This window comes from Lepidothrix coronata, unplaced genomic scaffold (assembly GCF_001604755.1).
Source record: "Lepidothrix coronata isolate B3197 unplaced genomic scaffold, Lepidothrix_coronata-1.0 Scaffold168, whole genome shotgun sequence".
Taxonomy (NCBI): Eukaryota; Metazoa; Chordata; class Aves; order Passeriformes; family Pipridae; genus Lepidothrix; species Lepidothrix coronata.
In genome coordinates this window covers 505,076-532,658 of record NW_016690348.1, presented here as the reverse complement: position 1 = coordinate 532,658, position 27,583 = coordinate 505,076, and the positions used below count along the sequence as shown (strand labels likewise).

Sequence of the window (27,583 nt, the reverse complement as noted above, 5' to 3'; positions counted from 1 at the left end):
TACTATGACCCCACTAAGGTACGTGAGTGGGAAGTTACCACCCCTAGAAATCCTCTTGAAGACCTAAATATTATAATAAAAATACAGTTATGCTGCATACAGATCTCTTCCTGGGTTCCTCTGTCCATTTCCTGGAGAATTAGACCTCTCTGGCCTTACCCTAGGAGACTGACCTTGTAGGATTTTGTATCTTGCATCTTCCTTCCTGTCTTTTTCACAGTGAGATTCCTTTTCTTTAGCCAAGGGGCAAAAGTCTTCTTGTAATTGGTCTTTTGCTGCACCCACACAGTCTGGGACCATGGTCCTGCAGGGATTCTTCCTGGGATGTGATCTTTCTGGGCTGATATCCCACCACTTGAGGGTCACACTGGTACTGGGATTTTTTACATTCTTATTCTAACATTGAATAAGGTCTCCTTGATGACAAAGTATTTATAGGAATTTCTACTACTCAGTTTTAAACTTGCTCATGGAATAGTAGAATTTATTTTCATGGATATAACAATCAATATGAGCAACCCAGATGCATAGGGTACTACACTGCCTGTTCCTTTGTGGGTTTTTTTTCCACTGGAACTCATCCTTATCGTACTATAAACTCAAACTGCAGAACCTGAAGACAAGAAACAAGAGCACCAGCCAACTAGCGAAAACAGTCAGATTTTTCCCATACAGTCTCACAAAAAGCAGCAAGCTAAAAACTTGCAGAAATATATATATAATATTCAATGTGTATTGTTGATAAAACTATACATAAATTTGAAACGTGATTGCCTACCCTCGTGTTTTTAACTGATCTCCCCCATGCCCAGCTACATCAGAAAAACATCTACGATTAAAACAATATAGTAATGCTTTTAATTATATGTTCTAATTGACTTCTTTTGTGACATGGATGTGTCATACGTGGAAGGACTGGCATTACATCCCCAACTTCCTAAAAATAATGTATGTGCTCTGGGAAGTTATTCTAATGATATTTTCTAGCTAAGTCTTGTTTCCCTTTTCTTTGCAGGAAGAAAACAAGCCAGTCGGTGGATTCTCCCTCCGAGGCTGTCTTGTCTCAGCTCTAGAGGACAACGGAGTCCCAGCAGGTAAGCACAAGCCTCTAAACTTTTGTACATACATATTTGTGATACAGCAATACAGTCTTTAGGTATGTTTTTTTGTGTATGGCTGTTTGTATGCACAAGTGTGCTGGCCCTTCATTTCCCTTCACAAGCAGGAGAAGAGGCATGTCACAAATCCCTGTGCTGCTGGGTTGTCCACACCAAAGGGGACTTTTTTTAGCATTATTTCCACATACTTTGGGTGTTTCCAAGGTTTTATGGGCTTTTTATGGGCTTTTCTTAGTTATATGACCTCTGAGACAGTCCTAAGACATTGATTAATATTTCAGAGTTAACAAACAAAGAGGAAACACCTTCATTTTGGATGTTGTTTAACTCAAAGTTTTGAGGCATCCTCTGATGCCATCGCTTTTCTGCATGTCCTCTCTGCTTATGCTATTACCTCTTCCTTTTTGATCTGCTAGAATCCAAATGTAGGGGAGACATAAACACAGCAATACAAAAAACAGTTCTGCGAGAGCATATGCTTAGCTTAGGCAGTTGTTTAAAACCTTGGCCTCGCAGATGAGTGTTTCTGCTGTGAAAGCAATTTATTTTATGAGAGCAAGAACAATATGCGGATCTCAAATATTGAACATCTTTTAAAGAGAAGGTCTAAAAAAGCTTTGGTCTGGAGCAGGGGGGCATGATAGACAATAGATTTCCCTGCTAGGAGGAACCCAAATATGGGCAGGAGCAAATCTATCTACTGTACAAACTGCTAGGGAGTTCATCCCTCCAGTGTATAACTCGAGTAATAGTCTCCATCTAAAGAGAGACTACTATACATATGTTGCCTAGTGCACAGTAGTTCATACAATCTATGGCAGGAACGTCTGTACTATATCTTTATTTTCATGGAATCACAGAATCATCAAAGGGTTGGGGTTGGAAGGACCCCAGCAATCATCTTGTTCCAACTCCCCTGCCACGGACAAGCTCATCTTCCTCTAAAGCAGTTTGCTCAAAGCCCTATCCAACCTGGCCTTGAACACTTCCAGGGATTTTGCAGAAAGAAAATCAAAGATGCAAGAGCTTTAGAGGTCTTATCCATAACAAAAAGAAAATATTTGATTGTGTAATTCACTAAATTTAAATTCTTCCCTATGAAACTTCATATTTGCCAGAAAACCTTTCTCTGCGTACTGTCCTGATTTTTTTTTTCTCTGCAGGAGTGAAGGGCAATGTGCAAGGCAATCTCTTCAAAATCATCACCAAAAATGACATTCATTATTATATCCAGGCCAGCTCCAAGGCTGAGCGAGTGCAGTGGATTGAGGCAATCAAACCACTGACATGAGTAACGTGGACTCCATGCCAAATGACAAATCACATTTGTGACCAAGTTTTCTGCTCTCATTTTCTGGGAGTATTGTTATCACCTTGATAGTCTATTTCTGTTATTTGAATTATCATAACACTTAGCAATTCCTGGTAGACCAGCATCCTAGGTGTCTTAAAGTCATATAGACCGAGAATAATTCTCCACCAAGAATTTACCGTCTAACGAAGAGACAAAAGACAATAGGTGGATACAGACAAATGGGGCTTTACAATGAAATGATGAGATACAATATTCCAAGATAGAAGAAAAGAATCTTTTGTACAAGTATTCAGTTTATACCTGACAGATCCACATTGTGCTTTATCTTAAAGCAGAAATATCTTGCTCATTTCCCCTCTATAAAGGGGCTCATAAATTAATTAGTTAAGACTGAAACATCAAAGTCATGAAAGGTGCTGATGTCTGAGGCTGCCTTTCTTGGTATACCACACGAATCTTGTGCTAAGCCACAATCCAGCTGCCAGGATAATCAGTACTGCAAAACAAACAAGGGATCTGTCTGTCCATCCATCTGCTTTACTGTTTGGCTCTCTGTTAGACTTGAAAAAACCCAAAGCATCTTCCTCTCCACTGTATAGATTGCTCTTGTGCTGCTAATGATACCAGAGCAGTACAAGATCCTGAGTATCAAATCAGACCAGTAGCAGTTCCAGACAATTGCTGGTACTGAATATATTGGAAGAAATCACTTAGCTATAAAAGCGAGACTTTTCCTTTGATTATCATCATAAGTTCATTTATGTTGGAGAACCATTTGGACTGAGAATTACAGTACCAGATATGGCTATTGCTTTTTCTATCTTAGGTCATTAGTTCTTCCAGTATTTGTCTACTAAACTTGTCTTTGATATCATTAAATATTAAAAAAAACCCCAAACCCCAAAACCAGTGCATTTGAATATCCTGTGCTCTTTAGAGACATGATTTTTCTCAGAGGGCAGTTTGAATATATGAAAAATAATGGTTTCATTCACTGTAATTTTAGATTTATACATAAACTGAGACACCAGAGGGTAAAATGGTATGTAGGAAATTATTAAAACACCTGATATACTATTTTCATAAAATTCCTAGTTTTATCTTAGTACCTGTATCTGACAGCCAAACTCTTCAGAGCCTTCAAAAGCCCTCTGAAGGCAACATGCTATATCTTCCCTGAAGTCACAGAGGAATTTGATAGCTCTCTGTCCACAGTTCCATCTCTTTGCAGATTTTATGTTCTCCAAGTTGTGTACTAAAAAAAAGTCTCATCACCAAAGGTAGCATATGATATATGCTTATATATTTATTAGAATAGCCATGTATGTAGGACTTTCTTCAAAAGCTACAGCAATAAAATAACTGCACAATGCTTACATGTGTTCAAATATTTAACAGAGTTTATTTAAAGAAGTTTGCCAGCAAAGATGCAGTTTTAATTAGATACAAAAGTGGGCAATGCAGTTTCAGCTACAGATACATTTCCTAGGCCTGGTCCAGAGAAGACTGTGAAATCCACAGCTGTTGAAACCCTTCAACTCAGGAAAAGCTACCTGGAAGAGACAGGGATGTTGATAAGGAATTTATTGCTCTGTACTCGGAAGCCCAAATGGCTTTGTGTTGATTGAGCAGAGCTTCCAGAAAAAGCAATTCCCTCCTGACAATGTGAGCCTTGCTGGGGACCATCAGATTCCCTTACTGACTTACAAGAAAATCTCCTGCTTCTCTTTTCTCAGTCCCATTACCTGCATAATGCCCAGTTCTAGTCACAAGGCTAGCAGCCACCCCACTGCAGAGGACTGAGCTCTGTCACCTGGCATGCATGGGAGATTAAGGAATCATAAGGATGTGAGATACTGCATAGCATCTTGCAGTTTGGGAGGCCAAAAGTGTATCTCAGCAACAAGTCTCAGATTTACCCAGACTAGCCATAGCTCTGCAATTGCTGACTGTGTATGAGAAAAAAAGCTTATATCTCAAACGCATCAGCAAATTAAAAAAATATAGTTCCCACTCTCCAGAATCATCTAGAGGAAAGAGATAAAACATTTCTCAGACAAGAAAAAGTACATATTCCTCTGTTCCCCGGTGATATTGAGGTCTCCTCTTTTCAAGCCACTTTGGTAAGCTTGATGTCCCCTGAGATCTGCAAAACTTTAACCAAGTTCAGAGGCTGAATGCGGTGAGTGAAGTCACAGAGCTGCCGTCCATCAAGCAGGACTCGTATTTGCTGGTGTTCACATAAGAGCTCCATCTGCAATGGAAAATGACAGGGGAGGGTGTTAGAGGTCAGCAGCAGGGTTGATTTCACCAGCATGGACTTCTCCAGTTGTTATGGGGGGAGTGAAGCACAGAGTCTACCATTTCTTCTGAAATCCCCTAATAAATAACTTACCCTCTGCTGAGATGATACTGCAAAGCTCCTTGCAGGGAGTACTCTCACTAAGATTAGAGAAAGGAATGCATCTCTCCCATCAGGGCTTGAACTGTTGCTGTCTGTGCCATACTAGACTAGTTAACCTGGCAATGTCAGTAGTTAGCTATTTTTGGTCACATAGCCTTCAGCCTTTCTCCCCTCCTTTTCTCTACTGTACTCATAGTACCAAAAAATTACCTTGAACGTATCGCCTGCTGTAAATGGAAAGTAGGGAATAGTCTTCTCTTCTTTTCCCCATTTCCCACCAATTCGTGCATTTCGGGTGATGGATTTCTCACTGAAGTTAACTGTAAATAACAGCCCAACATCTTTGTTTGCATCCACTGGATCACAGAGCAGAGTCACCGAAAAACTGAAAAAAACCCAGTTAAATGACTGGAACTTTCAGAAATGTTAAAGGACATGGTGAACATGACATGCTTTTAAAGACTACAGACAGCTGTTGCTTTCATGTCAGACTGGTTTTTAAATGATGTTGATTCCAACCCCCAGCAGACAACCAAGATGCAGGTTGAGAATTGCACCTCTTCCTGGAGGAGAAATGCCACTTGTGTGCTCCCTTCCAGTTCACATTAGATAAGGGCAAGGAGTAGAAAATCCTGTCAGGGCAGCCAGAAAGGTCAAAGAGTAAACTCCTCCTTAACCTTTAATCTAAGTGCAGGAAAACTAAGTAAAGCTATAAATTATTAACCTGTTTGATTTTCTTCCTCCAAAGAGCACAGACCTCCAAAAAAGCTTCTGAATTTAGAAAATAGGTAGGAGCGTGTATGACATGGTGAAGCCCCCACCAGTACCTTCACCTACCTCTTTGGGTTGGAGTGTACAATGCCTATGACTGTGAGTTTCATGGCTGGTCTCAGGCCACCCTTAATTTCACCAACATACTGCTCCACCTGCAGGGAACAGTGAAAAAAAATGACTGCAGTGGGTGATGCAGGTAAAGAAGTTTTAGTGGCTGCTTTGGTCACCTGATATACATTGGGTTTCTTTTTACATATACAAAAGAACTCAAAAATATTTCTGGCCTGAAGTACTTCTTGCACTCTCAGTATAAATTCTGTATTCTGGTATCTGAGGGAAGCAAGAGGGCTGCCATAACTGAGTGCCTGGTGACAAGGCACTGGCTGCCTGACAGGACTGCCGGCCCCCCGGGCAGCGTCCGACCAAAACTGCTGTCAGCAAGGGGAGTGTCTGCTGTCCTTGCTCTACCTGAGTGACCTGTGTGACAGAGGCTCCTGGAGGCCCAGCTCTGGAAACAGCCAGCACTGCCTTCAGGTGACTGATGCCACTCTCCAAGACCAGAGCAGGTACTGGAGGAACTGTGGTGGCCCACGTGCCTCACGAGGGACGGGACCCAGATGGCTGGTACACCTGGGATGAGATGGCAATGCCTGCTATGGTCTGATGACACAATAAAACTCATTGCAGTGCTCCATGCAGCAGATGAAAAGCATTGTGGCAGCATGATGCAGAGCACAGACTGCATGAACTTAGTGTGCCAGCTCGAATTCGTTACCAGATTTTGGTGGGCTAACTTGACACTAGCAGGCTTTACACCGGGCCAGGCAGCCTCTGTGCTCCACCATAAAAGTGCAAATCCAACAGAGATGCTGCTCTGCCACTGCATGTTCACCACACCCTCACAGGTGACTGAAAATCACACTCTTTCAAAGGTTTCTTGGTGGATCTACTTTTGTTCTTTTCACAGAGACCTGTAGCTGCAAACTCCACCCAAAGATCTGAGCTACATTCACTTTTTTCAAGTAATTCTCTAACAGCTTTTATGGTCAGTGGAGGAAATAATACAGGCCATAGCTGCCATGAAAATATTAAAGAGAGAGCTTGGAAACAAGTGATAGGGAAGTTTTGAGACTTCAGTTTCAGAAATGGCTCTAAAATGTAGATGTCAGAATACCACACTGCAGCATGTAATCACTCCTTATGCAGATTCACTTAGAAAGAAGCTGCTAAAAAACACTAAACGTTATTAGCAACTTGCGTAACATTGATAATATTCCAAGGCAATGCACAACAGACCCTGTTTTAGATAAAAAGAGCTTTATCGTTCCAGTGTTCTAAGGTAAAAATTCAGACAGTTTTGCTAGAAGATCTGCACAACATGCACACATAAATTTAAGACAAAAAAGTCTTGCCTATACCTCATTTCCTAATTTCAATATACTAGTTGTATCTTCTGCTAAGGTGACCTTATGCAATTTATTTTCCCGCTTTGATATTTACGTCCAGCTACTTTTACAGCTTCACAGATATATTAATAAACCTCTAATTCCTAACAAGAACAATATTGGAAGAAATTAATTAAAAAGTACCTTTAAAAATGACAGTAGTACTGCTGATTGTTAATAATGTACATTTACCCTTGCAGAAGTGGGCAGGTGACTCCTGCGGGTATGTTTTGAACTTTGTAAAAAAAAGAAAAGCATCAAGCACCTGACACGTCTAACACAAGGAAGGAGTCTGTCTGTAGGGAGATACTTCAAATTGGATAAATCAATTAGAGTGGGTAATAAGCATAAAAGATCCCAGGATAAATGAAGTCCATCCTCATACAGTTTCCATGTCCCACTAAAGCTCCTTCCTTGCCTAGAGAAGAGACAAGATACAAAATAATACCTCAGACTGAAAGTATAGGTTGAGAAATTGCTTGTGCAGAGCTGTGCCATAGCAAGCACCATCATTAAAGGCACAGGGTATCAGAACTCAATAGATTGAACTACAACGACATGGTCTCATAAGTTACAGCTCATCTGGCATGGCCGGAGAAAGTTCAGAGGCATGACTGCCCACACACCATTTATCTGCTGATGTGGAGTTGACAGTACAGGTGAAAAATACTCAGGAGCCGTAGGAGGTAATGGTATGAACTCCTGCAGCATCTTATGCGGTTTATTGGTGGGTCCCAGCATATGCACATGGACATAGCTCCCTTCCCGTATTTTCCGTTCAGGAGCCCTGGGGACTCGCTCGGTCACTTACTTTGGCACACCTCTCCTCTGTCATGACCGCTCTGCCTCTTACACTTGCCTCGCCGCAGCACTCCACGGAGGAGTTTTTGTTTTGTGCGTCAGGACAAAAGCAAACAAAAAGCCGGAATAAAGGGAGGATGCTGGGGGGGGGTGTCTTATCTCTGCCAAACACCGGCTGGACACCACCCAGCCCAGCAGCTGAGTCATGGCCCTCTGCACCTCGTCCCGCTGGGGGAGCTCACAAATAACAGGGTGAGAGGGCAGGGGGGCCCGGCCACCCCACACAGGAGCGCCTGGCCAGCCATGGCTGGAGCTGTGTCTGCACCTGTACCTACACGTTTTTACACAACTCTTTAAAATTCTGTGTGTGTGTGTGCATAACATACTGTATTTGTATATGTAATACATATAAACCCCAAGTCATTTATTTATTGATACCAGTTCTGTCTTCTCTCAAATGAGCTAAAAATAATAATAATAAAAATATATACAGAACTTGCAGAGCTATATATACACCTGTATATAGATGTATACATCTATACAGGTCTAGGTGGGTACATCATATATAAACACCTATATATGGGTGTATGCACCCATATATACCTGTAGGTATATACACCTATATATGTGTATAGGTATATATATGTATAGGTATATGTGGGTATAGATATGCGTGTGTGTATATACATATATATGTATATATATGTACCAGAGTGAAGTACACATACAGTATACCTACACGGTTATACAGCTATACAAGGGATAAATGTACGCGCCGAGACGTGTATATACCCCTGTATGCGCATCTTTCTCTCTGTGTCGGTGTGTACAGTTGTACACACGTACACAGAGGTGTACATCCCCACACGCCTCTCCCCACGACGGAGGACGCACGGAAACCCCGACGACGCCCTCTCCCTCACGGATCCCCGCGTCCCAACCACGGGGCGGAGCTTCGGGAGGGAGCCAATCAGAGTCAGGCGAGGCCCGAGCCCGGGGCGGAGCTGGCGCATGGGACGGTGGGCGGGGAGGGGCGCGGTTAGCGGGGAAGGGCGGGGCTGGCGCTGCCCGGGCTCCTGCGGCGGCGTCAGGCGCCCCAAAGAAAGATGGCGATTTATTTACATCCCTCCGCGGCGCGGCCAATGGACAGGCGCCTTGCCCGCGTGCCCGCCCGGCGGCGCGGTCAGCTGAGGCGGCGGCCAAGATGGCGGCGGCCAAGATGGTGGGGCTCTGGGGCGGAGGTGCCGGGGCCGTGCAGTAGAACCCAGCGCCGCCGGGGCGGCCGCGCCTGCCCCTGTAGGGAACGCGGCATCGCCTGCACCTGTGTCACCCCTGCCCCTCGTCCTGGGAAGATGCATTCTTTTGGGAGCGAAGAAGCAGTCTCGCTGGAGCGTCTCTTTGGGTTCTTCTGCGAGTGCGTGCGGCATGGGTACTGGGAGCTGGCGCAGGCCTGTGTGCCCCAGCTGAGCCAGGGGCACGGCGATGGCCCCGGGAAGGTGGAGGCAATTCTTCAGGCTCTGGTAGCTTGCCCCGTGGGGTTGAGGTAAGTAAGGTACTGCTCTGGCTGAGCAGACTTGAGTGTGAAGGGAGGAGGAGCAGTTAGCTTAGTGTTGACTGTGGGGGGCCAGGTAGGATCTGGGAAGCAGCACCTATTTCACTGCTTAGGTGCCTTCGGTGTGTCTAGTGGTGCTGTTATGTGAACGTTGACACATTATCACTGACCAAGAACTTAGCAGGCTTCCCAGCCCACTGGGATAACGAGCTGTGTTCATTTATGTGGCTGACATGGTAATTGAGACAAGCTTAAAACTACTTGTAAGCATTTCAGAACTGATTTTTTTAGATTTTATTGAAGGAGAAAGAACAGCTCCTGAAATTATGTTCCTTTGACACTGAGCTTTGGTTAATTTAGAAATGGAACCACCAAGATGAGCCCTATAGTTATTTAAAATGTTCTCTTGTTTCCAGCTCTTGAAAATCCTCACAATTTCTAAAAATGTAAACTCTAAAAAACTCAAATTATGCTGTTGATTTCTTATTTTTCTCACACCAGAATTTGAAATGCCATTTGTTTTACTCAATCCTAGTTACGTTTCATCAGTGCTATTCAAGTAGATGCATATGAAAGGTGACTTTCTGGCACTTCAGGGAACATCGGTATTCCCCCTGTATAATCAGATGATTATACTTCTTCACATTTAAGTTTGTAGAACATTTTGGTAAAGGTTCCAAGAAACAATTTACATTAACAGCAGTTAAAGAGTCTGGAGGAAGGTGTGCACATGGTTAGATGAATATTGCTAATAGCCATGTCAGCCATAAGCATTTTCAATCTTTTTATCGTTGATAGATAGGCTATCACATCTAAAGGTTTTAGTTAGTAGTGCTGAGATTTTTAAAGGACAGTAAAATATATCGTCCTTTTTCTTTTTCCTAGTCCCTTTGACAGTACTGAATACATTTCCTAACTGTATAGACTTTGGGATGCGTATATAAGTACTGGAGCACTTGAAAAGCTGAAGAAAATTAGAGGGATTCTTTGTTTAATTGGTACATTGCTTCACTTTTAGTTTGGGCATAGAACTTCACTTGGGCTGCTGTGACCTAAAACTTAGTTTCAGTTTTTCGGGTACAAATAGACAGAACAGGAAATAGCAGTGCTTGGCAAGTGGTCACATTTCAGAGAAATCTGCTGAAGTGCTCCAAGAGGACTATACAGACTGAACTTTAGACCAGAAATAAATTTAATTGTTTTGAAGAACTATGCCTGTGGTATTTGGCCAATCTAAAAGCAGTTATTTGCACAGCAGAAATCACTGAGTTAATGTGCAAGCAGCACCAATATTCTGGTTCCTCTTCATTCTTTTCTGTCTGATTTGTTTTCAGCTTTTTAGTCATCTTTGGTTTTATTTTGCACAAAGAAATACAAAAATCAAAATGATCTCTGACAGTGTTTTCCTGAATTTTGGACCTTGTATAATCCAGTGTACGTGCTTCTTGCTTTTGTAGATGGGGACAGAATTCTAGCCCATGGAGAACAGCATGGCTTTGGCTTCTTGTGCTGGAAAAATGGCTTGCCAGGAATAAGGTACAGAAACATCTAGCTGACTTGCAAATGCAGTTTATAGCTCTGACTTCTAGCTGCCTTCCAAGTGCAAAATGTCTGCCCAGTTGCTTATAATGGAACTAAGATCTCAAGGTATCTGGAGACATGCATTGCTTTTACATTTAACAAATTTGTCAAGAAACAACTGTTAATCTTCACACTGGAGAGAAAAATTGTTTTGGTTTCTTTTTCAAGATATCAGAACTTGGCATTTTAGCTTTGAGCATTCATACAAATGAAAAGTATGAGTGTATCAACTTCTGCATTTGTGTAGCACCCTTCTTACATTAACAATGAAATAGCTCAGGCATCAGACAATTCTTTATAAGTTTTAGATGGTGAGGGATGTGTGTACTTTTTTTAAAATTAATTTGTCCGTGTCACTACTTAGGCTTGCATTTTTTTTTTACGTTCTGAGGAATTGATGGGTTTGTAATTCTTGATAAAGTGACACTTATCTCTGTTTCCAAACGTATGGATGAATAAAATCAGCTGGTGTGAAAGCAGAACCTAATTGTGGAATAGCCTTTGACTGAGAATAAGGTATCTTCAGAGCAATATTTCACTCTGCCTCACAATGTTAATGAAACAGCTAAGATAGATTTATATGGTAATGTAGATAAATAAAAGCTTTATTGACTAACATCTTTCCCATACTCATATATGGTTTCAGAAAACTGTTCCAGTTGTTCTTCAGAGAGAAACTGAATTTTTAGTGTTCTTGGAAGAACTACAGAAGGATATTTCTGAGGAAGTCCTAAAGGTGAGCTACTTCTGTGCCCTGTTTCTTCTTGTTAGTTATGCAGAATGTCCAGTTATGCAGAATGTGGGATCGAAGTTAATGCTTCTTGCTAACTTGACTGCCTGAGAGGTTAATGTGTTAATAATCTTCCAGGCAGTTGAAAGAGACTGTAATTCAGATCCCTTTCTGAAGTTAATCCAATGTGCCTGCAAGCGATTTCTCTGGTCAGAGTGGAGGCTGCAGGCAGGCAGCACAGGTTTTTCTGCATGGTATTTCTAACACACGTCAGTCTTGACTGCAACTACTTGCCACAGTTTTATATCTGTAGACACCTGTAATAATCATAAACCTAAAACCAACTGTGAGCTAAAATAAACTATAGTCAGCAAGCACATTTTTAAATTATGTCTTGTTTTCTTTTATTTTTCTCCCAAGATCTTAATTTTCATCTCCTGCACACCCCTTTGCCCTGTTCCTGGAAGTTTTTGAATGCTCTACTGTTATCACTGGTGTTGTTTTGTAATTGATATGATGTGTGCTCTGAGGTCCAGGACCCATTTTTACATGCGGACTGATTTATTTGAAAAATGCATGGAAATATGCAAAGATGGATTAATATAAAAAGCAAGTATAGAGCAGAAAATCAGGAAAATTACTAATTATAGAACTGCCCTAATTTAGTGTTAGTTACAACAGATTTAGACCTGACATAGTGTGTGAAATGTCATAAGATGTTGCTTCTAGTCCTATAGATTCTAACTCTTTAAAGATTTTTTTTTTTGTTTGACATTTTTAAGAGGAAAATGGAAAGTTATTATATTCAGAAGCTCTTGGCAACTTTTAAATATGAATAAGGAAAAGATATTCAATACTTTCCTAAAGATACAGAACTAGCAATTACAGGATGAAAACAATCAAGAGAAACTTGAATGTTGATTAAAGTAAATCTCCTGGAAGTCTGTTAATGAGTAATGAAGTCTGTGCATGTTGCCATCTAACCTCCAAGGTCATGAATGATTCCACCATTGTCCACAGTGTCCACCAGCGTTGCACAGAAACATGAGATTCAGCAACCTCTTTGTCACAATTACTGTCAGAGGCATGTTGGTAGATAGAGCTATGTTTTGATCCAGCAAATGAAAAAAAATGGGTGTTGTTGACTTCTATTCTCATTTTTTTATGCACACCAACCACCTCTCCCAAGTAGTGCCACATGTGCTGCTTAAGTGATATTCAACTGGCTTGTCCCTTGCCTTCCCACCCGTTATTGGGAGAGCTAACTGGGATTTTTTTTTGTTTGTGCCTGTTTTCCCATTCCTTGTTCTCGATTGTAGGTATGCTTCTGTTAGGAAGAAAAGTTATTGTTGCTTAAGAAAGAAGTGGCTTCTGAATCTGTTGGTCAGTTTTAAACAAGTTTGGAAAATTGATGAGGATGATGTGGTTGGCAGATAGATAGTATGAATCTGGATAAGTAGGATTAAAAAACCCCCACTAATCATTATGCTCTTAGTGGCTTATAAAGTTACATCAGTATATTGCTAAGAGGTGCCTCAGCCACCCCATAGGGACTGCCTGTGACTTATAGTGTACTTGTGTGTTATAGGATTCTTTACATTTTGTTACATATTCAGACATATCCACTCTTCTAGGAAGGACATTGGATAAGGTGGACCATAAATAGTGGATTTCCTAGGTAGTACAGTGTTTCCAAATTGATTTATCTGTTTGCTTTCATTTAATATATTAATGGAGTCTAAAAGGCTTACTCTTTTATTATTTCCCTACCAGGAACTGTTTGAAGCGTTTGAGTGCACCCAGAACGAGCACGTCACAGACAGCAAAAGAAGAGATGACTGCTCTCACAAATTCAGTTTGGATGTTGTTTCAGCTCTCCGGAAGCTTTTGGTGCGGGCTCCCCAGAGGGCAAAAGCCCTGCTGGAGTTCTTCCAGGAGGAACAAGGCACACACAGCTCTTCACTCCAGCAGTATCGCGCTCTACAGAACATCTTTGTTGAATTTCTTTGTGACTCCTTGAAATCTCTGCAGAGGCTCCAGGGCAGTTCTGAGATTTCAGCCAAACTAGATCAAAGAGAACTAGTAGATACAATTTATGCTGCTCTCAGTATAGTGACTTTTGATGTGGAGCATCAGGCAGATGAAGTAAGGCACCTATTCAGGGAGCTCTTGGATGTGTGCTGGGCTGAGGGAAGCCCACTGAGGGAGGAGAAGCTACTAAGCTGTATGCTGAGGAAACAGAGCCATGGCCTGTTAAGCCTTTATAGCAGTGTTCTCACAGAAAGAAGAAGAGAAAAGTTTTTGTTGTCAAAATCTATACAAAAAGGTTTGTTTCACTTTTTGCTTTGTTTTAATTTCCTGTTTAACAAAACCATTAAGGCATTAAACAGGCAAGTTGTCAAGAAGTCAGGCAGTGTTCTTGCTAAGGAGCCTTAATAAACCGCAGAGTCTTGTGAAAGTTGATGCTAAAATGCAAAGAATTGGCATAGGAACACCAGTTCTCTCTCTACATTTCTGCAGTCTATGCTATCTTCTTTTCTGATCACTTCCTTTACCACCCCTCTATTTCAATCTGCTCAGCATTTCTCTTGATGAAGACCTTGCTTGTAAGAAGATTGACAGTCCTTAGGTATGTAAAGTGTGACTCCAGCTCAGGGTCATCCATGTTGGAGGATGTTCCGTTTCTGGCCAGTAACAGTTCAGTCACCTCAGTAATCCCAGAATGTTCAAACCCCTTAATACTGGAAAAGTAAACTTCTGAATGTGGAAGGAGATGTGGAGTGGGCTGATATCCCATCTGGAAAGAAGATGCAGTTTGATTACCTGCTCACTTGTCATAGCCCAGCTGTTGGTTTTGTACCAGCCATAACTTCACAACCTCTGTCTAGCTCCCTATGACTGGTACATTTAGTTGTAACTCGATGATCCTGATGGGTCCCTTCCAACTCAGCATATTCTATGAGGATCTCAGCTGAAACTGAATGGCAAGTGATGCCCATGATCTTGACAGTAAAGTGGCAGGTGAGTGTGCAAGGAGGAAGAACTAGAATGCCTACCCTCTTTTGCTCACCTCTGTACACGGAGGTGTAAGTCAGTGGGGTTTGTATCCTTTCTTCTCCCTTCACTCATAGGGATTCCTGAAGGGAAGTTCAGGCTAGTGCGGCCAACTCTGGCATTTCTGATAATAACTACAGTTCATGCTTCCTCGTGGGGGAAGAGAAAGGGAGATCCACATTCCTTTACTCTCATTTTGCACAGATCTGAGAAGTTCCTGTGCTGGACAAGTCCTTGCTAAGGCCCTGCAAAGCAGCACAGCATCTCGGAGCACAAGAGAGAATTCATGAAACATACAGAGAATATGTGTATGGCTAAACAAAGTCGGCAGGGTGATCTGAGCTGATGCAAACAATCTGTGTGCTCAGCAGGCTCTTGCTATGTTAATGACTGTCCAGACAGTTTCCTAGTTTCCAGTCTGACTTTTTTATCAAATTTTTCTGCTTGGGCTTCTTATTTTCCAGTAACAATACTTGAAAATCTTAGCTGTTAACATGTAACAGCTGGTTAGTGTTTGAGAAAATGTTGAGTGTTTCTCAGTTTAAATCAGTAGCAACTATGCCTCTGTTAAAGGTACCCCTCTCTACTGGAAACATGTTGTGGTGTTTTTTAGGTTCATCTGAGCAGCTGGATACAGAGCGAACTGTGATGAGTTTGTTCTCAGATCCCATAGAAGCTTCTTCTTGGAAGACAGCCTATTTCTACTGCTTGAGCAGCAGCAAGCACTTTCTGGAACAGATTCTGGTACAGCCATAAAATCATTACCAGGGAAACCCAATGGAGGCTAAAGTCAGTCCCTGTATTGATCATATCTTGGTGGTGCACAGAAGCATTCTGTATTCATACAGTGTTTACTAGGGGTTATGACTAATTGGAACAAGGGGGTAACTGGTGATAACTCCCTGACTTGCATCTGTGTGATGAACATAAAACAGCTAGTGAGATTTTGGGAAAAGCTCATCTTCATGCAGACTGAAGATTAAGTCTTCAGGATTTAAGAAGTCCCGTGTTCTGCTTGTAATTTTGTTGGGTACTCAATTTACCTCATTACCTTGAACTTGTTGCTTTACTTTTCTGATGCTGGTAGACTTGGGGCTGTGAGATTAGTTTGCATGGTAGATTATGTTTTAATTTATGTTAATAAGTTATGTTAAAAAATTTATGTTTTAAAGAGCTTGAAGACCTGATGAAAAATAGTGTTTGAAATTTATTGATTTGAATGTATTTACATAGATAGAAAAAGTAAAATGCAGAGAGGTGGTCACTATTACAATGAGAGTTTTGAAGGTTGAACATATTTCCACTTCGAAGTAATATGCTCATAGAAGTCTCCTACCTAATGTCCTTGACAGAGACATAATCACAAGGAGGAATGTAAAGATAATGTAGAGTGAGTGTGAGTTGGCTCTTTAGTAAGCGTTTGAAGTGATGTTTTTTTCCTTAAGACAACTTTACTGATGAGTAATCTGATGGTTTGGAAAATGTAAGTTCAGGGAAGTTCCAGATGCAGAACTTCCCTATTTTTGAAACTAATATTGAAATGGCTACTTGCTTACATAGTCTGCCAGTACTATGGGTCTCTACATTCTGGAAAAATAAATACTTATTCCTTTTGTTTTCTAGGTGACTGCATTAACTTTACTGAAAAGAGAAGACTACTCAAGCCTGAACAGTTTGTTGAGGAGAGAATTCAACCCCCTTAGCCGTCTCTTGGTGTTGCTAGGATGGACTCATTGTCAAAGCTTGGAATCAGCAAAAGCATTGCTATGGACTCTACACAAAACTCAGGTGAAAGAAAGTGACAGTATCCCAGTCTGAGTCCAGATAATGCAATTTGGTTGCAAAAATAAGTAAAACCACGTCTTCAGTGAGAATGTTGGTCTTTCTCAAGATGGGATTTTAGAAAGCTAAGATGCTACAGTTACGTGTAGGTAACATAATTGGATGCTTTCCTTCCTTCTTTTTGGTCAGCTGTGAAGGGAGTGTGATAGCACAGGAGACTCTGAAAGTTTCTCATGCATAAACTCTACAGCTTTTGCTGTTAACAAAGAAAGAAAAACAGCAATGGTTGTTGATGTTTTGAAAAGACCTGGAGGTCTTTGTTTTGTGTAATTTCCTCCAGTGAGTCGTCCTTGGATAGTGGCTAACTCTGGTCACAGCTAGCCTGAGTTCATCAACAGAGTATCTTGGAAATTCCCCATACTTATTCTCACAGTGAAATGATAAATTACAAGAGCTGTGAGTGGAAGATCCACCTTGTTTGTGGGCAGCCTTCATCTGTGCAGAAGAGAGGGTTCCAGCTCTGAGGATGTAGTTGCACTTCAGATGAAGTCTTCTGGCTGGCAAGTGGCTTAGATGGCAGAAGTGTGGAGATGATGAGCCTTGTGCTGCTGGATGATAGTGTAGATTGAGGCTGATATTGCCTTAAGGGAGTTATTGTCTATTCAGTAGCCTCTGCAAAGTGAAACTTTGAGATCTGATTTTAGCAGGCAGTCATCTTTAATAGAAAAGCACATGGAAAAGGAGAATAACTGTCTGCTACTCAGTATGTAATCTGTTCTAGTACATGATTAGTTCTAGAGTTTTTGGATTGTTACTAAGAAGCATTAATTTGCATTTTGAAAGCTAATCTTGAAAACAGATGTAGCTACCTTTCCATGGTCTGTAGATGTGTCAGGGGGAGGCTGACTGACCTCTGTGTTCCATTGGAATAGCCCTTCTTTGCTGACTTTGTAATAAAACTGGCAATTTTCTGTATTCAAAAGTTATTATCTGGGTAAAGAAGTCTTAGGAACATACCATATGTGACACAGTCTTGGTTCTGCTGTCTGATTGAGGGATTTGTTGTAAAGAGGTTCTTTTATTTGTCTTTCCATTTAGGATCTGTGCAATGATTCAGTATTGAAAGATTTTTGTGATGGGCTGTGGGCTCATGTGGAAGTTCTTGAATGGTGCATGCAGCAAAACAGGTAAAGTGATGAGAAAGACTTTTTCCAAACTGTCTTGCCAAATCTACCTATTAGTTTATGTATGCAAATAGAAAAGGTGTTATTTTCTTGGCTAATCACCTGACAGTGACTCTATATCACAAAGGCTCGAAATTGCTTCATGGGCTGCAGTTATGCTCTTTGTTTTTCTTTTTAACTGCAGTAGTTTGGTTCAGTCAGAATTAGAGTGGTAGTTACGTCTTTAAACTTGACTGAGATCTAAATCTGTGCCACCTCTTTGTTCTCTCTTCTAGTATTACTGTCCCAAGGAAGGTTCTTTTGCAACACTTGCACAGTCTGGATTGCCACACTGCAGTGTACTCTCTGCATCATCTCACTAATCTTCTGGCACTGAATGAAGACGATGTTATAGAGCTTCTTCAAAAGGTTCCTGCTAGAGACCAGGGTAAATGTGCAGGGTAAATGTGTAGGGTCCTGAGAACACAGAAATCTCCCGATCCATCGAGTGTGTATGCTCAGTATTTCTGCCAAGAAGAATCTGTTCTTTTGAGCTGCTTCTGTGACTGTGTAAGATACTGCTTGTCAGCTGTTTTGGAGAAGAAATCTGGAGAGTATGTGGAAATTATTTTAGAATTCTTTTAGGGAGTAAATTGTCTCCCAAGAAGGAGTTGTGAGATCTCATAGATCTCTGAAAGTACTTCAAAATGGTAACAAGACTTTGCACGTGTTCCTAAAATGTGCTGCTCATTGTAAATTCTATACTGTGTAATACCCTTAGTTTGAAGTGTATATGTATGGTTTGGATTTCAGTCACCTCTGCACTTAAATTTAAAATCAAAGGGCAAAACCAGATGAAATAGACAATATCTCATACTACAACATCTTCATTTTTGAAAGATACAAAAAAGTTTTTTCTTTCTTCTAATAATAAGTGCTACCAACTTTACTTCAATATTTAAATCAGTAAGGCTTACCTACAGGCTGTGTTTACATAACTCCTGCCTCACTTCTCTCACCTTCCCGTGTTCTACTTGGGTGCCTAAAATACCTGAGATTACTAAACACGTTAGTTCACTTAGAAGTGACTCTCCCTGGACACTCTTGACTGCAGCCTGTATCCGTGTTCAGCTGCTGCTATTTTAAGGCTGTTTTCTCTTAGGGCCTCTGAATAATGATGTAGAAGCTCGGTCTTCCTGTGTGTGCTAGAACCTAAGAAGCTGCAATTTTTTGTGCCTTATTCCTTCTATGGTTTGGGATTTGTACATGTGTAATTTCAACCCGAGTTGTGTAGAGAGCTCTCAGTGATGGATCTTGCACAGATTTTTCCAGGTTGCCTAGTGGGAAGCAGTTTTGTCTCCTTCCAGTATCATATTGTTGTGATGTTGGTTCCCAGTTCTACTTTTACAGGTTTTGGTGTTAAAATTATCATGACAGTTGTCTTGAATAGTCTCAAAAGATGTAATGATTGAGACTTTATATAGATCTTAATTTTCAGTGTCCTGCTTTTTGAAATTATTTTGTTGCTGCTGGTGTTGGTTTTGGGTTTTCTTAACCAGTTCTTACATTTTATTTCTCTCCTGCTTAAATTCTGTCAAAACTTCAAAAACAGGAAGAGGCAGTCCCATCATATCTTCTGGGAGCTGCATGACTGTAGCAAAATAACTCTGGCTGCGGTTTCTCTTCTTTTTTTGTATCACAGTAATTTATGGAACTAATTAATGGAAGATAAGTCCTCCTTCTCTTTTCAACTCGGTGATTATTGCAAAATTCAGATAATTCTATAAACACAGTCTATTAGAATCTCCTTTAAAATAATCTATTTCGAAACTTAAAAGGAAGAGAGGAGTCATAAAGTTTTGATTCATCTGACATGGTACTGTTAACAGGTCTCCTCCCCTCACCCCACATACTTCCTCATCTTCCCCTTCTTTCTCATAGACATCTGTCAGCTGCATTACTGTAACCAAAGCAGTGGTATTGGTAGACACTTGTGTTCAGGCCATGGGTAACACTGGCTTTGATCAGTCACACTAACAAAAGAAATGGTGGACAGCAACTTCCTCATGAGTTACAGTATTCAAGAATAAGGTGTTAGAATTTCTGGCATAGGAAGAAAAGTGCTTATCGTTAAAGAATAGTTCTTCAGTATTGGTACAATGAAAAGGATTCATTTAGATGGAAATACTGACAGAGACTCACTGCATCCAAGTCTTTCCACATGCGAAGCAAAAGTGTATTAAACTTATTTTTTATTACCAGTGTGTATCTTGTAGTATCTCCAGCTAGCTATTTCTCTATTTTAGAGGATTGTCAGATATCAGGCTTTACCTGCCTGAAGTCCTCTTAAGACATTGGTATTGAGAGCTTTTTGGGTGTCTACATATCAATGTCAAGCTGCTGGTGAACTGTAGGATTTCCATGGCCGTGTGGGTTCTGCAAAGGATTCATACTTGGATGTTTCCTCAGTTCTGTCTATACCTTCCACCGTTGTCACTGTTTAGAATGACAGTGATAGGGAATAATGGTTTCCAACTGTGGTCTCAGTCATTTTGTCTTGGCTGCTCTGTAGTTTTCAGAAGTGTTCAGACTGGTGCTTTTTTTTGCAGTCATGCTCAAACCTTGTGGAGGACAGTGCTGAAACACTTTCTAGGTTAAGTAATGCTGTTCAGTCCCGGGGTTTGAATGTGGACATTATCAGTACATTGTGCTTCATACTCGTGCTTCATTTAAAAAAATTTGGCTAATGCTTTTCCTGCATGACAGTAGGCGGAGGGACAGTCTACCCCTTGTATAAGAATACAGGAGAGTGGATTCCAAGCACTAATTTAACACCCTGTGTGATTGTGTGTGGTTGTCTTTTGTTTGTTTGTCTGTTGTGGGCTTTTTGTCTTTTTTAACCTTTGTACAGTAGTTGGATAATTCATAACAGAATATATGACACTACATTGTGTGACTGGGTGAAGGGGATGATGATGTGACTTTTACATAATTTGCAGTTCTGCTGTTCTGTTGTATTAAGGGATCATGTCTGGCGTGTGATACTTTTCCTCAAAAAAAGGGAGAAGTGCAGTACTTCTCTAAGTCACCATTAGCATAAATGTGTGAAGGAGACTTGTGGGACTGTACTTTTTCTTGAATCGATTGCAGATTGTATTTGATCTCTATGGCCAGCCATTGTGGGTAGAATCAACTGTGATACCTGTTTATTAGCACAAATCTGTAGCAGTGGTGGTACTCTATTCTCACGATGATCATAGCCAGTCTACACTGTCTCCCTACTTATCTACTGTGTACTAGAACACAGAATTCTAAGATGCTGAAGTGACAGAGGGTTTGTCCCTCTGTTGTAAATGAAGCGTTGTAGCTTAAACACATACTTCTAATGAGACTCGTTATGAGCAGATTTTGGTCATTCTGTGCTGTAGCCAGACCCTGTTACACAAATTCAGAGAAAATTTTCTTTTTAGAAAGGTATCCAGACCTGACTTTTCTGTGCCCATCTGTTGTGGGTTGGGTTGTTTGGTCTTTTTTCCAAAATTAACAGTGAGGTAGATCAAAGATGAGGTGGAAGTGACACTGAAGAAGAAAGACTGGATAGATATTGCTGTGCAGGAACTGCAGGAGAAAATTAACTTTTCTTGTCTACATCCTACCCCCTCACTGCTCTAATTTCCCTCCACAGCAGCAACACTCGCTAACACCCTGAGTCAGCAGCGCAATCTGGCGCTCTTCCGAGCGTTTTGTGCCATGAAGTATGCTATATATGCTCTCTGTGTGAATTCACATAAGCATTCCAAGTGCAAGGATTGCATACGCAGCCTTTTTGGTCATATCCCTGAAGATGCAACTTCTGAGGAACCAGCAGGTGATTGGCCTCCTTTCTCAGGTTCAGTAGCTTGTGCTTCTCCAATTGCTGGGCTCTGAATTGGAATAATGTCGCAGCCTGTGTACATATGGTGGTTTTATTCAGTGGGCTATGGATGCTTTGCAAACAAGCATAGTGGCATTTCTTTGAGGTGCTGTTATCTTTAGTAATAACAGATATAAATAAGCTACCTGCCTTGTTTTAAAACATTTAAGGTAATTGTCCAAAAACTACAGTGCAAAAAGAAAGTGATATAGGATGGTACTGGCAGGGATGCTTTTGCAAGAGCTTTTGATTTCCGAGAGCTGAAACTGAGTCAATGACTAAAATGGGTGTAATCTGAATTTGCACATCATTGAACAAAGTGATAATTGGCATTACTCAGAGGGAGGAGGCACACTACCTTTTTAAATGTAAAATACTGGACATATGTTTACTTGATTTGTGGAGGAGTGATTTGGTCTGAACCACTGGGACACTTTCCTCTGCTAGGATTTTCTTAAAAGGAACCCCTGAAAAATGTAGTAAATGTTCTTTTCTTTTTTTTTTTTAATTATACAGATTGGTCTTCAGTATTTCCTCAGTACATTTTGAAGTGTCAGCAGTTTTTAAGGAGCGTTCCTGCTCCTCTGCGCCTGGAGGTTTTGGAGAATATTTTCTCCTTACTTTTTGTTTCCTACAGTGATCTCCATACTGAGACTCTTCTACCTGAGGACTATGCAGAAGATGAAGACCTTGACAAAAAGAGTACTACTAGGACTGTAGAAGGCAGTGCTAGTTGTTGGTCTTCCACCTCAGAAAGTCCACAGCACCTAATAGAGGCTGAAAAGAAGTTAGAGGGGCACCTGCTGGCTGCACAGACAGTTCACACAGATACCCGAGGTCTTTGTGACTCGATGTTAGGTGGCAAAAGCTGTGAAACCTCTAAGCTGAGCTACCTGGATCTGAAACACTTCACCAGTGATGTTACTGGATTTTTAGTGGATGATGTGGCCATGGATGCCTTCCTCACATTGCTTCTCAACCATCTGGAAGAAATTCAGAGTTCTCTCCCATGGGACTCCAGTAATGTGCTTCATGAAGAGCTGGAGCTTATTGAGTGCTTGAACCTTTCTGCAAGCAGAGATGCCTTTGGAAATCGCATGTTACAGTTTTCCAAATACCTTTCTGAAGCTCACTGGCGATTCAAGGTGGTGACGAGTAACAGAAATGCAGGTAGGCTTTCTATTTTGCACTTTCTGATATATCAACACTGTTCTTTTACAGCTGTCCAGGCAGTGATCTCATTCAGAGACTAAATTCCCTGAGCATCTTACTGAGGGAGCACATTCTGGCAGATACTGGGAGAGTGACCTAGTTGAAGATCGCTGGGTTCTTGTACCATTCTCCAACAGGAGCAATCTCTATGCCAATCAGAAGTTTGGGGTTTCTGTTTTCCCTCCCCTTTGTGGGCACGCTGCTTCTGTTTGCTTGTCTTTCTCCCGCTTCTTTGTCACAAGTCACAATGCAGTGATATGAAGACACATGGTGGTGTTAGATCTAGTGCAAGCCAAATAGTCTCAGCTCATTTCTGGACAGTGTTGATTTAGCCTAGTCTGGAAATTTTAGGAACATGTAGCAGAGTTGTTGACTGGGTCAGGGTTCATACTACCCTGCATTACAGAAGAACCCAGTTGCTTCAGCAAAACAAGTCAAACTCTCTCTTTTACTATCATAATTCTTATCATTTTTGCTTTGTTTCTAGCTCCTTATATACTTAAACTATAGATATTTTTCTGTATAGTTGGAACTATTTATGTTGGAAGAGCCCATTAGTACTCATGAAGGATGTGTGGAAGGTAGAGTATGTTCCAAGCAACTTTGGATGTGAATGTGAAAAATACACTGTTGGTTGAATTGCATCAAAATTACATCAAGGTGCTGGTTTAAACTTTACTGCAGAAGAGCTCTTAGCTGAGATAACTGTGTTTACTTTGGAGATTTGCCATCAGAGTTCTGCCTATGTAGATGTGCTGCTAGATTCTTTAAGACAGACAAATAAGAGTTGATGACCATTTGGTAATGTTTTTGCTTAAATCTTTCACAGAACATCAGCTTGCAGCCTCCAGGAGATACTGCTCTTTAATCAGGTGCTCCAGCCTTAAGAAACGGAGTAGATCTCGAAGGTACAAGACAGGTAGGTTGAAAAAGTGACTTGGAGAAGACATCTGTGAAATGCACATAATTTTGCTGAGTTCACAGCTGAATTTAGTCCAGTCCCACTTGGATTGAGATTGTTTTCCTAAAGCTCACCTGTTTAAATAATTTCTTCCATACATAGTCTGATTTGGGGCTGGGAAGGACTTCAACTACAGTACCAATTTTTCCCTTTCTCCACTATGTCCAATGACTGGTATATTTTCTTTCCTATCACAGTATTATCTAGGATGTGAATTTGCAGGAGTTTGTGGTGTAAATTGACAGCCTTAGGAGAAAGTTGTGTTCCTCACCATTTCTCTATTTTTCTGGTTTTGGAGTGGCATGTTCCAAAATAAGAAGCTTTAAAGTACCTGATGTGAGTCAGATGGGCCACCCCAACGTAGTCTCTTGCCCAGCGTTTTCTTCGAATCAGCAGTTTTTGCATTTACCATAGACATCAGTGGTGGCTGATTTGGGAGATACTTTTGAATATATCTTGAGGTTGCCCGATCTGTTATTTGCAGTAAGTTTTAATTACCTTTTCTGGAAAAAGTGCATTTAATATGCTGGTTTTGATTTGTTTGCGTTTTAGATGGGAAAGAGGGAATTTCCAGTCCGTCATTAGAAGGTACAAGTAGTGAGCTAAGCACCAGTACCTCAGGTATTAACCCACAAAAGTAGTATTTCTTTGTCTTGTCAATGTGCATGATGAAGTATTTGCTTGACTCTATGCAGGACAGAATTATAGCTTTTCACTTCTCAGAGCTCCCATTTTTGGCTGACTTTTTCTAGTTAGAATAATATATATGTCTTCTTCTGGAGTAAGAAAATTGGATTTTTCTTGCAATCTTTGGCTTGCAGGAAACAGTATGCAAAGTAGTGATGTGCAGACCATCAAATAAGTTAGTGGACTGGTAGCCATGTAATCTAAAACATGCTTAGGCATGCTGGATTGATTTAATAGGTCCAATACTTTAGACTTCTCCCTTTATCCAGATTGAATCAGTGCCCTAGCACTGCATGCATGTTATGTAACGGCTGAACAATGTTACATTGGGCTGAGATCCAAACTGGAAGTTCTGACCAAATAGCGAAATATTATAAGAGTGTTTAACAAGATGTTGATCTCTTTACCCTAAAACTTGCTTGTAACTCTGCTCCTATATTTTTGTGTTAAATATATGAAATGCTGTTATCTGATAGTTTGCTGTTATCAAGTGAAACGTGTTTTCCTTGATATGTACTGATTAATTCTCTCTTGCAGAGGGAAGTACCAGTAGTGTGTCTGGCTCGAGTGATTTGGAAAGCAGAGCTAGACCACATCAGCAGAACCCCCTCATCCCTATGATGCTTTCCCCTCCAGAATCACTGTTAGTTTCTTGTGTTTTGAGAGGAAACTTCTTAGAAGCCCACCAGGTAAATGAGTTGCATGTATATTTTGATTTTTGAATGAAGTTCCTGCTTCTTCTGCATTTAGCAAGCATAGGGCTGAAGCATCTGCATGCCAAGTGAAAGAATGACTTCAGAAGTAGAAGCAAGTAAAAGGAACAAAGATATTGCAATAGGATTCCAGTGGTCTTTTGCCTTTTTATATAAAAATACTTTTCTCTAAACCTGGGTTCTCAAAGCATGCAGATGTTTGATGAGAGCTAGCCAAGCACAGCGTTTCAGCTGAATGAAGAACACAAAGAGCTCATGCGAAGCCTCATGAGGAAGCAGCATCTGAACTGCTTTTTAGTCAGTGATTCAAAACCACAACATTCTGCCACTTGTAAGCTTGGCAGAAACATGCAAACGTATTCCTCACCCAAAGCAGAGCCAAAGTGGTGATTACATTTATTTGACAGAGGTATGTTTTGAGACTAAATTCATGGTATTGAAAATGGACAGAAAGACTTGAAATCGACAGTCTGCACATTTGTAGTTCTTTGTTCCCTGACAACATACCTTTGTCTGTGTGGCTTTTGGGTTGATGCTCTAAAAAAACATCTTGATGTGCATAAATGATTGGATCTTCTGCAAAAAGCAGTGACACGGCTAAGTTTCAGATAGCCGTATCAGAGCAGTTAAGATCATTTAAGCATTGCATTAATATCAGCTTAGTGCTCAACCCATTAGTTCTGTTTGATGCCAAGCCTGCCACTTTATCTTTTCCCTACTTGCAGGGCCAAAGAAGCATTTTATTTTGCTTTGTTGCCTTGATTTTCAGTATCGCTGATGATAAAAAATTTAAGCTTGGTTTGTGTTCTGTTGTTTTGATAACAGGAACTTGCACAGCTCTGCCTAGCTACTCTGTGATTAAATTTCTAGAAGGTATTCCTTGCTGATTAAGAATTTGTTTAAAATAGTTTACTTTGGAGGGCAGACTTAATAGTTTTCTCTTGTTACATAGTGTATTGAAATTGTGAAGAGTCATTCTGAAAGCTGTGGTTTATGGAAATTAATTCAACACTAGCCCTGCAGCAAATAATAGCTGAGCTTTATAAAAATAATTGGAAAATGTCTCTAAGGTCCTTTTTTTTCAGGTACTTAAAACTCTCTAGAAAAAACCCCCCACCATTTCAGCTTGTTGTCTGTGGGGACATTTTTCAGTTAAAGTACCTGTTTTATTTTATTCCTTCATCTCTAAAACCCACTAAAGTTTTCTGACCTTTGAAAACTTCTTTTGACATGCTCCGTAATTATGTCTATTGTTATTTTTGTAAGGTGGCTTTGATGTTTAATCTGGATACTTCCCCTTGCTATGGTGAATTAGTTTTCATGGAGCGCTACCAAGAGGCGGTACGAGAAATGGCAAGAGTGGAGCACAACATTGAGAATCAAGTATCAGATGGCACTGGAGGCATCAGGAAATCTGGCAGTGGCCGTTCAACTCTGCAAGCTATTGGGAATGCAGCAGCAGCTGGTAAGGACAGGGCTTTTTGAGTTGTTCTCATAAAAGGTGAAGTGGAAAACAGGAGAAAGCAATTTAAATACTTCCAAAATAAGTAGTGTTTGTTCAGAAGAGTATGTACTGGTTCTTTGAGTCAAAAGGAGACTAAGGATGCTGAAATTCGCTGTTGATGCCAAATTAATTGTATCCATTCTGTGGTGTTTGGTCCATGAAGCAGGCCACCTGCTTTCTATAAGCATTAAAAATAGTTACCCATGAGAGGATCTGATATAATTATGCTGTTTAATTAGTGATTGTGTATTTTGATGACACATGTAGGTATGGTATTTTATTCCATCTCGGATGTTACTGATAAATTGCTTGCAACTTCTGGAAGTCTTGCCCCTACTCTCCAAGAAAACTTCTGGATCAGGAACATCCAGCTGGAGCATACTGATCCCCTGCGGGAAGCCCTTGAGGACCTCAGTCCTTCAGCAATGGCAGCGTTTGACCTAGCTTGTACTCAGTGCCATCTTTGGAAGACGTGCAAACAACTTTTGGAGACAGCAGAAAGAAGACTGTACCACAGCCTGGAAACTCGGGGTAGGCTTTTGTTTTTTGTGTTTATCAATATGGGCCTGGGAACAGAAAGTGTCTCTCTGTGCTGCGTCGTTTGTGCTAACGTGAGTTTTAATTAAATCTCATTTTGTACTTTCATGTTAGCTTCTCCTTTTTCCACTCCTAACTTTAACTTTGTCTATTTTTGCACAATGACTGTTCCAGGCCACCGACCTGACTTTGTCTTACTGCACTCTGAGGGTGTAAAAGGTTTCCCAGCAGTTCTCCAGCAAATAAGTAAAATTCTCAACTATTCCTGCACATCACAAGGTCAATCCAAGCCAGGTAGTATACTTTACTGATAAGGCTTTCTGCTGAAATGTGCTTA

At 40.8% G+C, this 27,583-nt stretch overlaps 2 protein-coding genes and 1 long non-coding RNA gene across 6 annotated transcripts in view; 2 read left to right on the top strand and 1 right to left on the bottom strand.

The window, feature by feature from the left end:
- Positions 1-3,814, top strand: LOC108504561. The gene is made up of 3 exons (XR_001877171.1): positions 1-18; positions 1,016-1,094; positions 2,282-3,814. It is a non-coding gene; the product is annotated as an uncharacterized LOC108504561 (long non-coding RNA).
- A 1-nt stretch (position 3,815) lies between these two features.
- LOC108504560 (galectin-related protein A-like) lies at positions 3,816-8,806 on the bottom strand. Of its 2 annotated transcripts, none has more exons than XM_017829723.1 (4): positions 8,667-8,806; positions 5,675-5,766; positions 5,048-5,222; positions 3,816-4,687 (listed from the first exon to the last, which is right to left on the bottom strand). In XM_017829723.1, exons 1-4 carry the CDS (start codon positions 8,715-8,717, stop codon positions 4,544-4,546), a joined length of 462 nt encoding a protein of 153 aa, XP_017685212.1. In that variant the 5' UTR covers positions 8,718-8,806; the 3' UTR covers positions 3,816-4,543. The 2 variants fall into 2 exon arrangements, with proteins under 2 accessions (XP_017685212.1, XP_017685213.1); XM_017829724.1 differs by lacking the exon at positions 8,667-8,806 and adding an exon at positions 7,868-7,891 and having other exon boundaries at positions 5,675-5,763.
- Positions 8,807-9,062: 256 nt separating this feature from the next.
- The window catches only part of ZFYVE26 (zinc finger FYVE-type containing 26), a 46,813-nt gene continuing 28,292 nt past the window's right edge, over positions 9,063-27,583 (top strand). The window contains exons 1-16 of one of the 3 annotated variants that reach the window (XM_017829744.1): positions 9,063-9,400; positions 10,867-10,945; positions 11,637-11,726; positions 13,494-14,046; positions 15,388-15,518; positions 16,398-16,562; positions 17,655-17,743; positions 18,016-18,167; positions 21,405-21,587; positions 22,149-22,802; positions 23,674-23,763; positions 24,358-24,426; positions 25,030-25,181; positions 26,472-26,670; positions 26,977-27,240; positions 27,421-27,540. In XM_017829744.1, the coding sequence (XP_017685233.1) occupies positions 9,210-9,400; positions 10,867-10,945; positions 11,637-11,726; positions 13,494-14,046; positions 15,388-15,518; positions 16,398-16,562; positions 17,655-17,743; positions 18,016-18,167; positions 21,405-21,587; positions 22,149-22,802; positions 23,674-23,763; positions 24,358-24,426; positions 25,030-25,181; positions 26,472-26,670; positions 26,977-27,240; positions 27,421-27,540 (3,181 nt within the window). In that variant the 5' untranslated portion in view covers positions 9,063-9,209. The remainder of the gene's footprint in view (positions 9,401-10,866; positions 10,946-11,636; positions 11,727-13,493; positions 14,047-15,387; positions 15,519-16,397; positions 16,563-17,654; positions 17,744-18,015; positions 18,168-21,404; positions 21,588-22,148; positions 22,803-23,673; positions 23,764-24,357; positions 24,427-25,029; positions 25,182-26,471; positions 26,671-26,976; positions 27,241-27,420; positions 27,541-27,583) is intronic. The other 2 variants (XM_017829742.1, XM_017829743.1) reach the window with 2 other exon arrangements.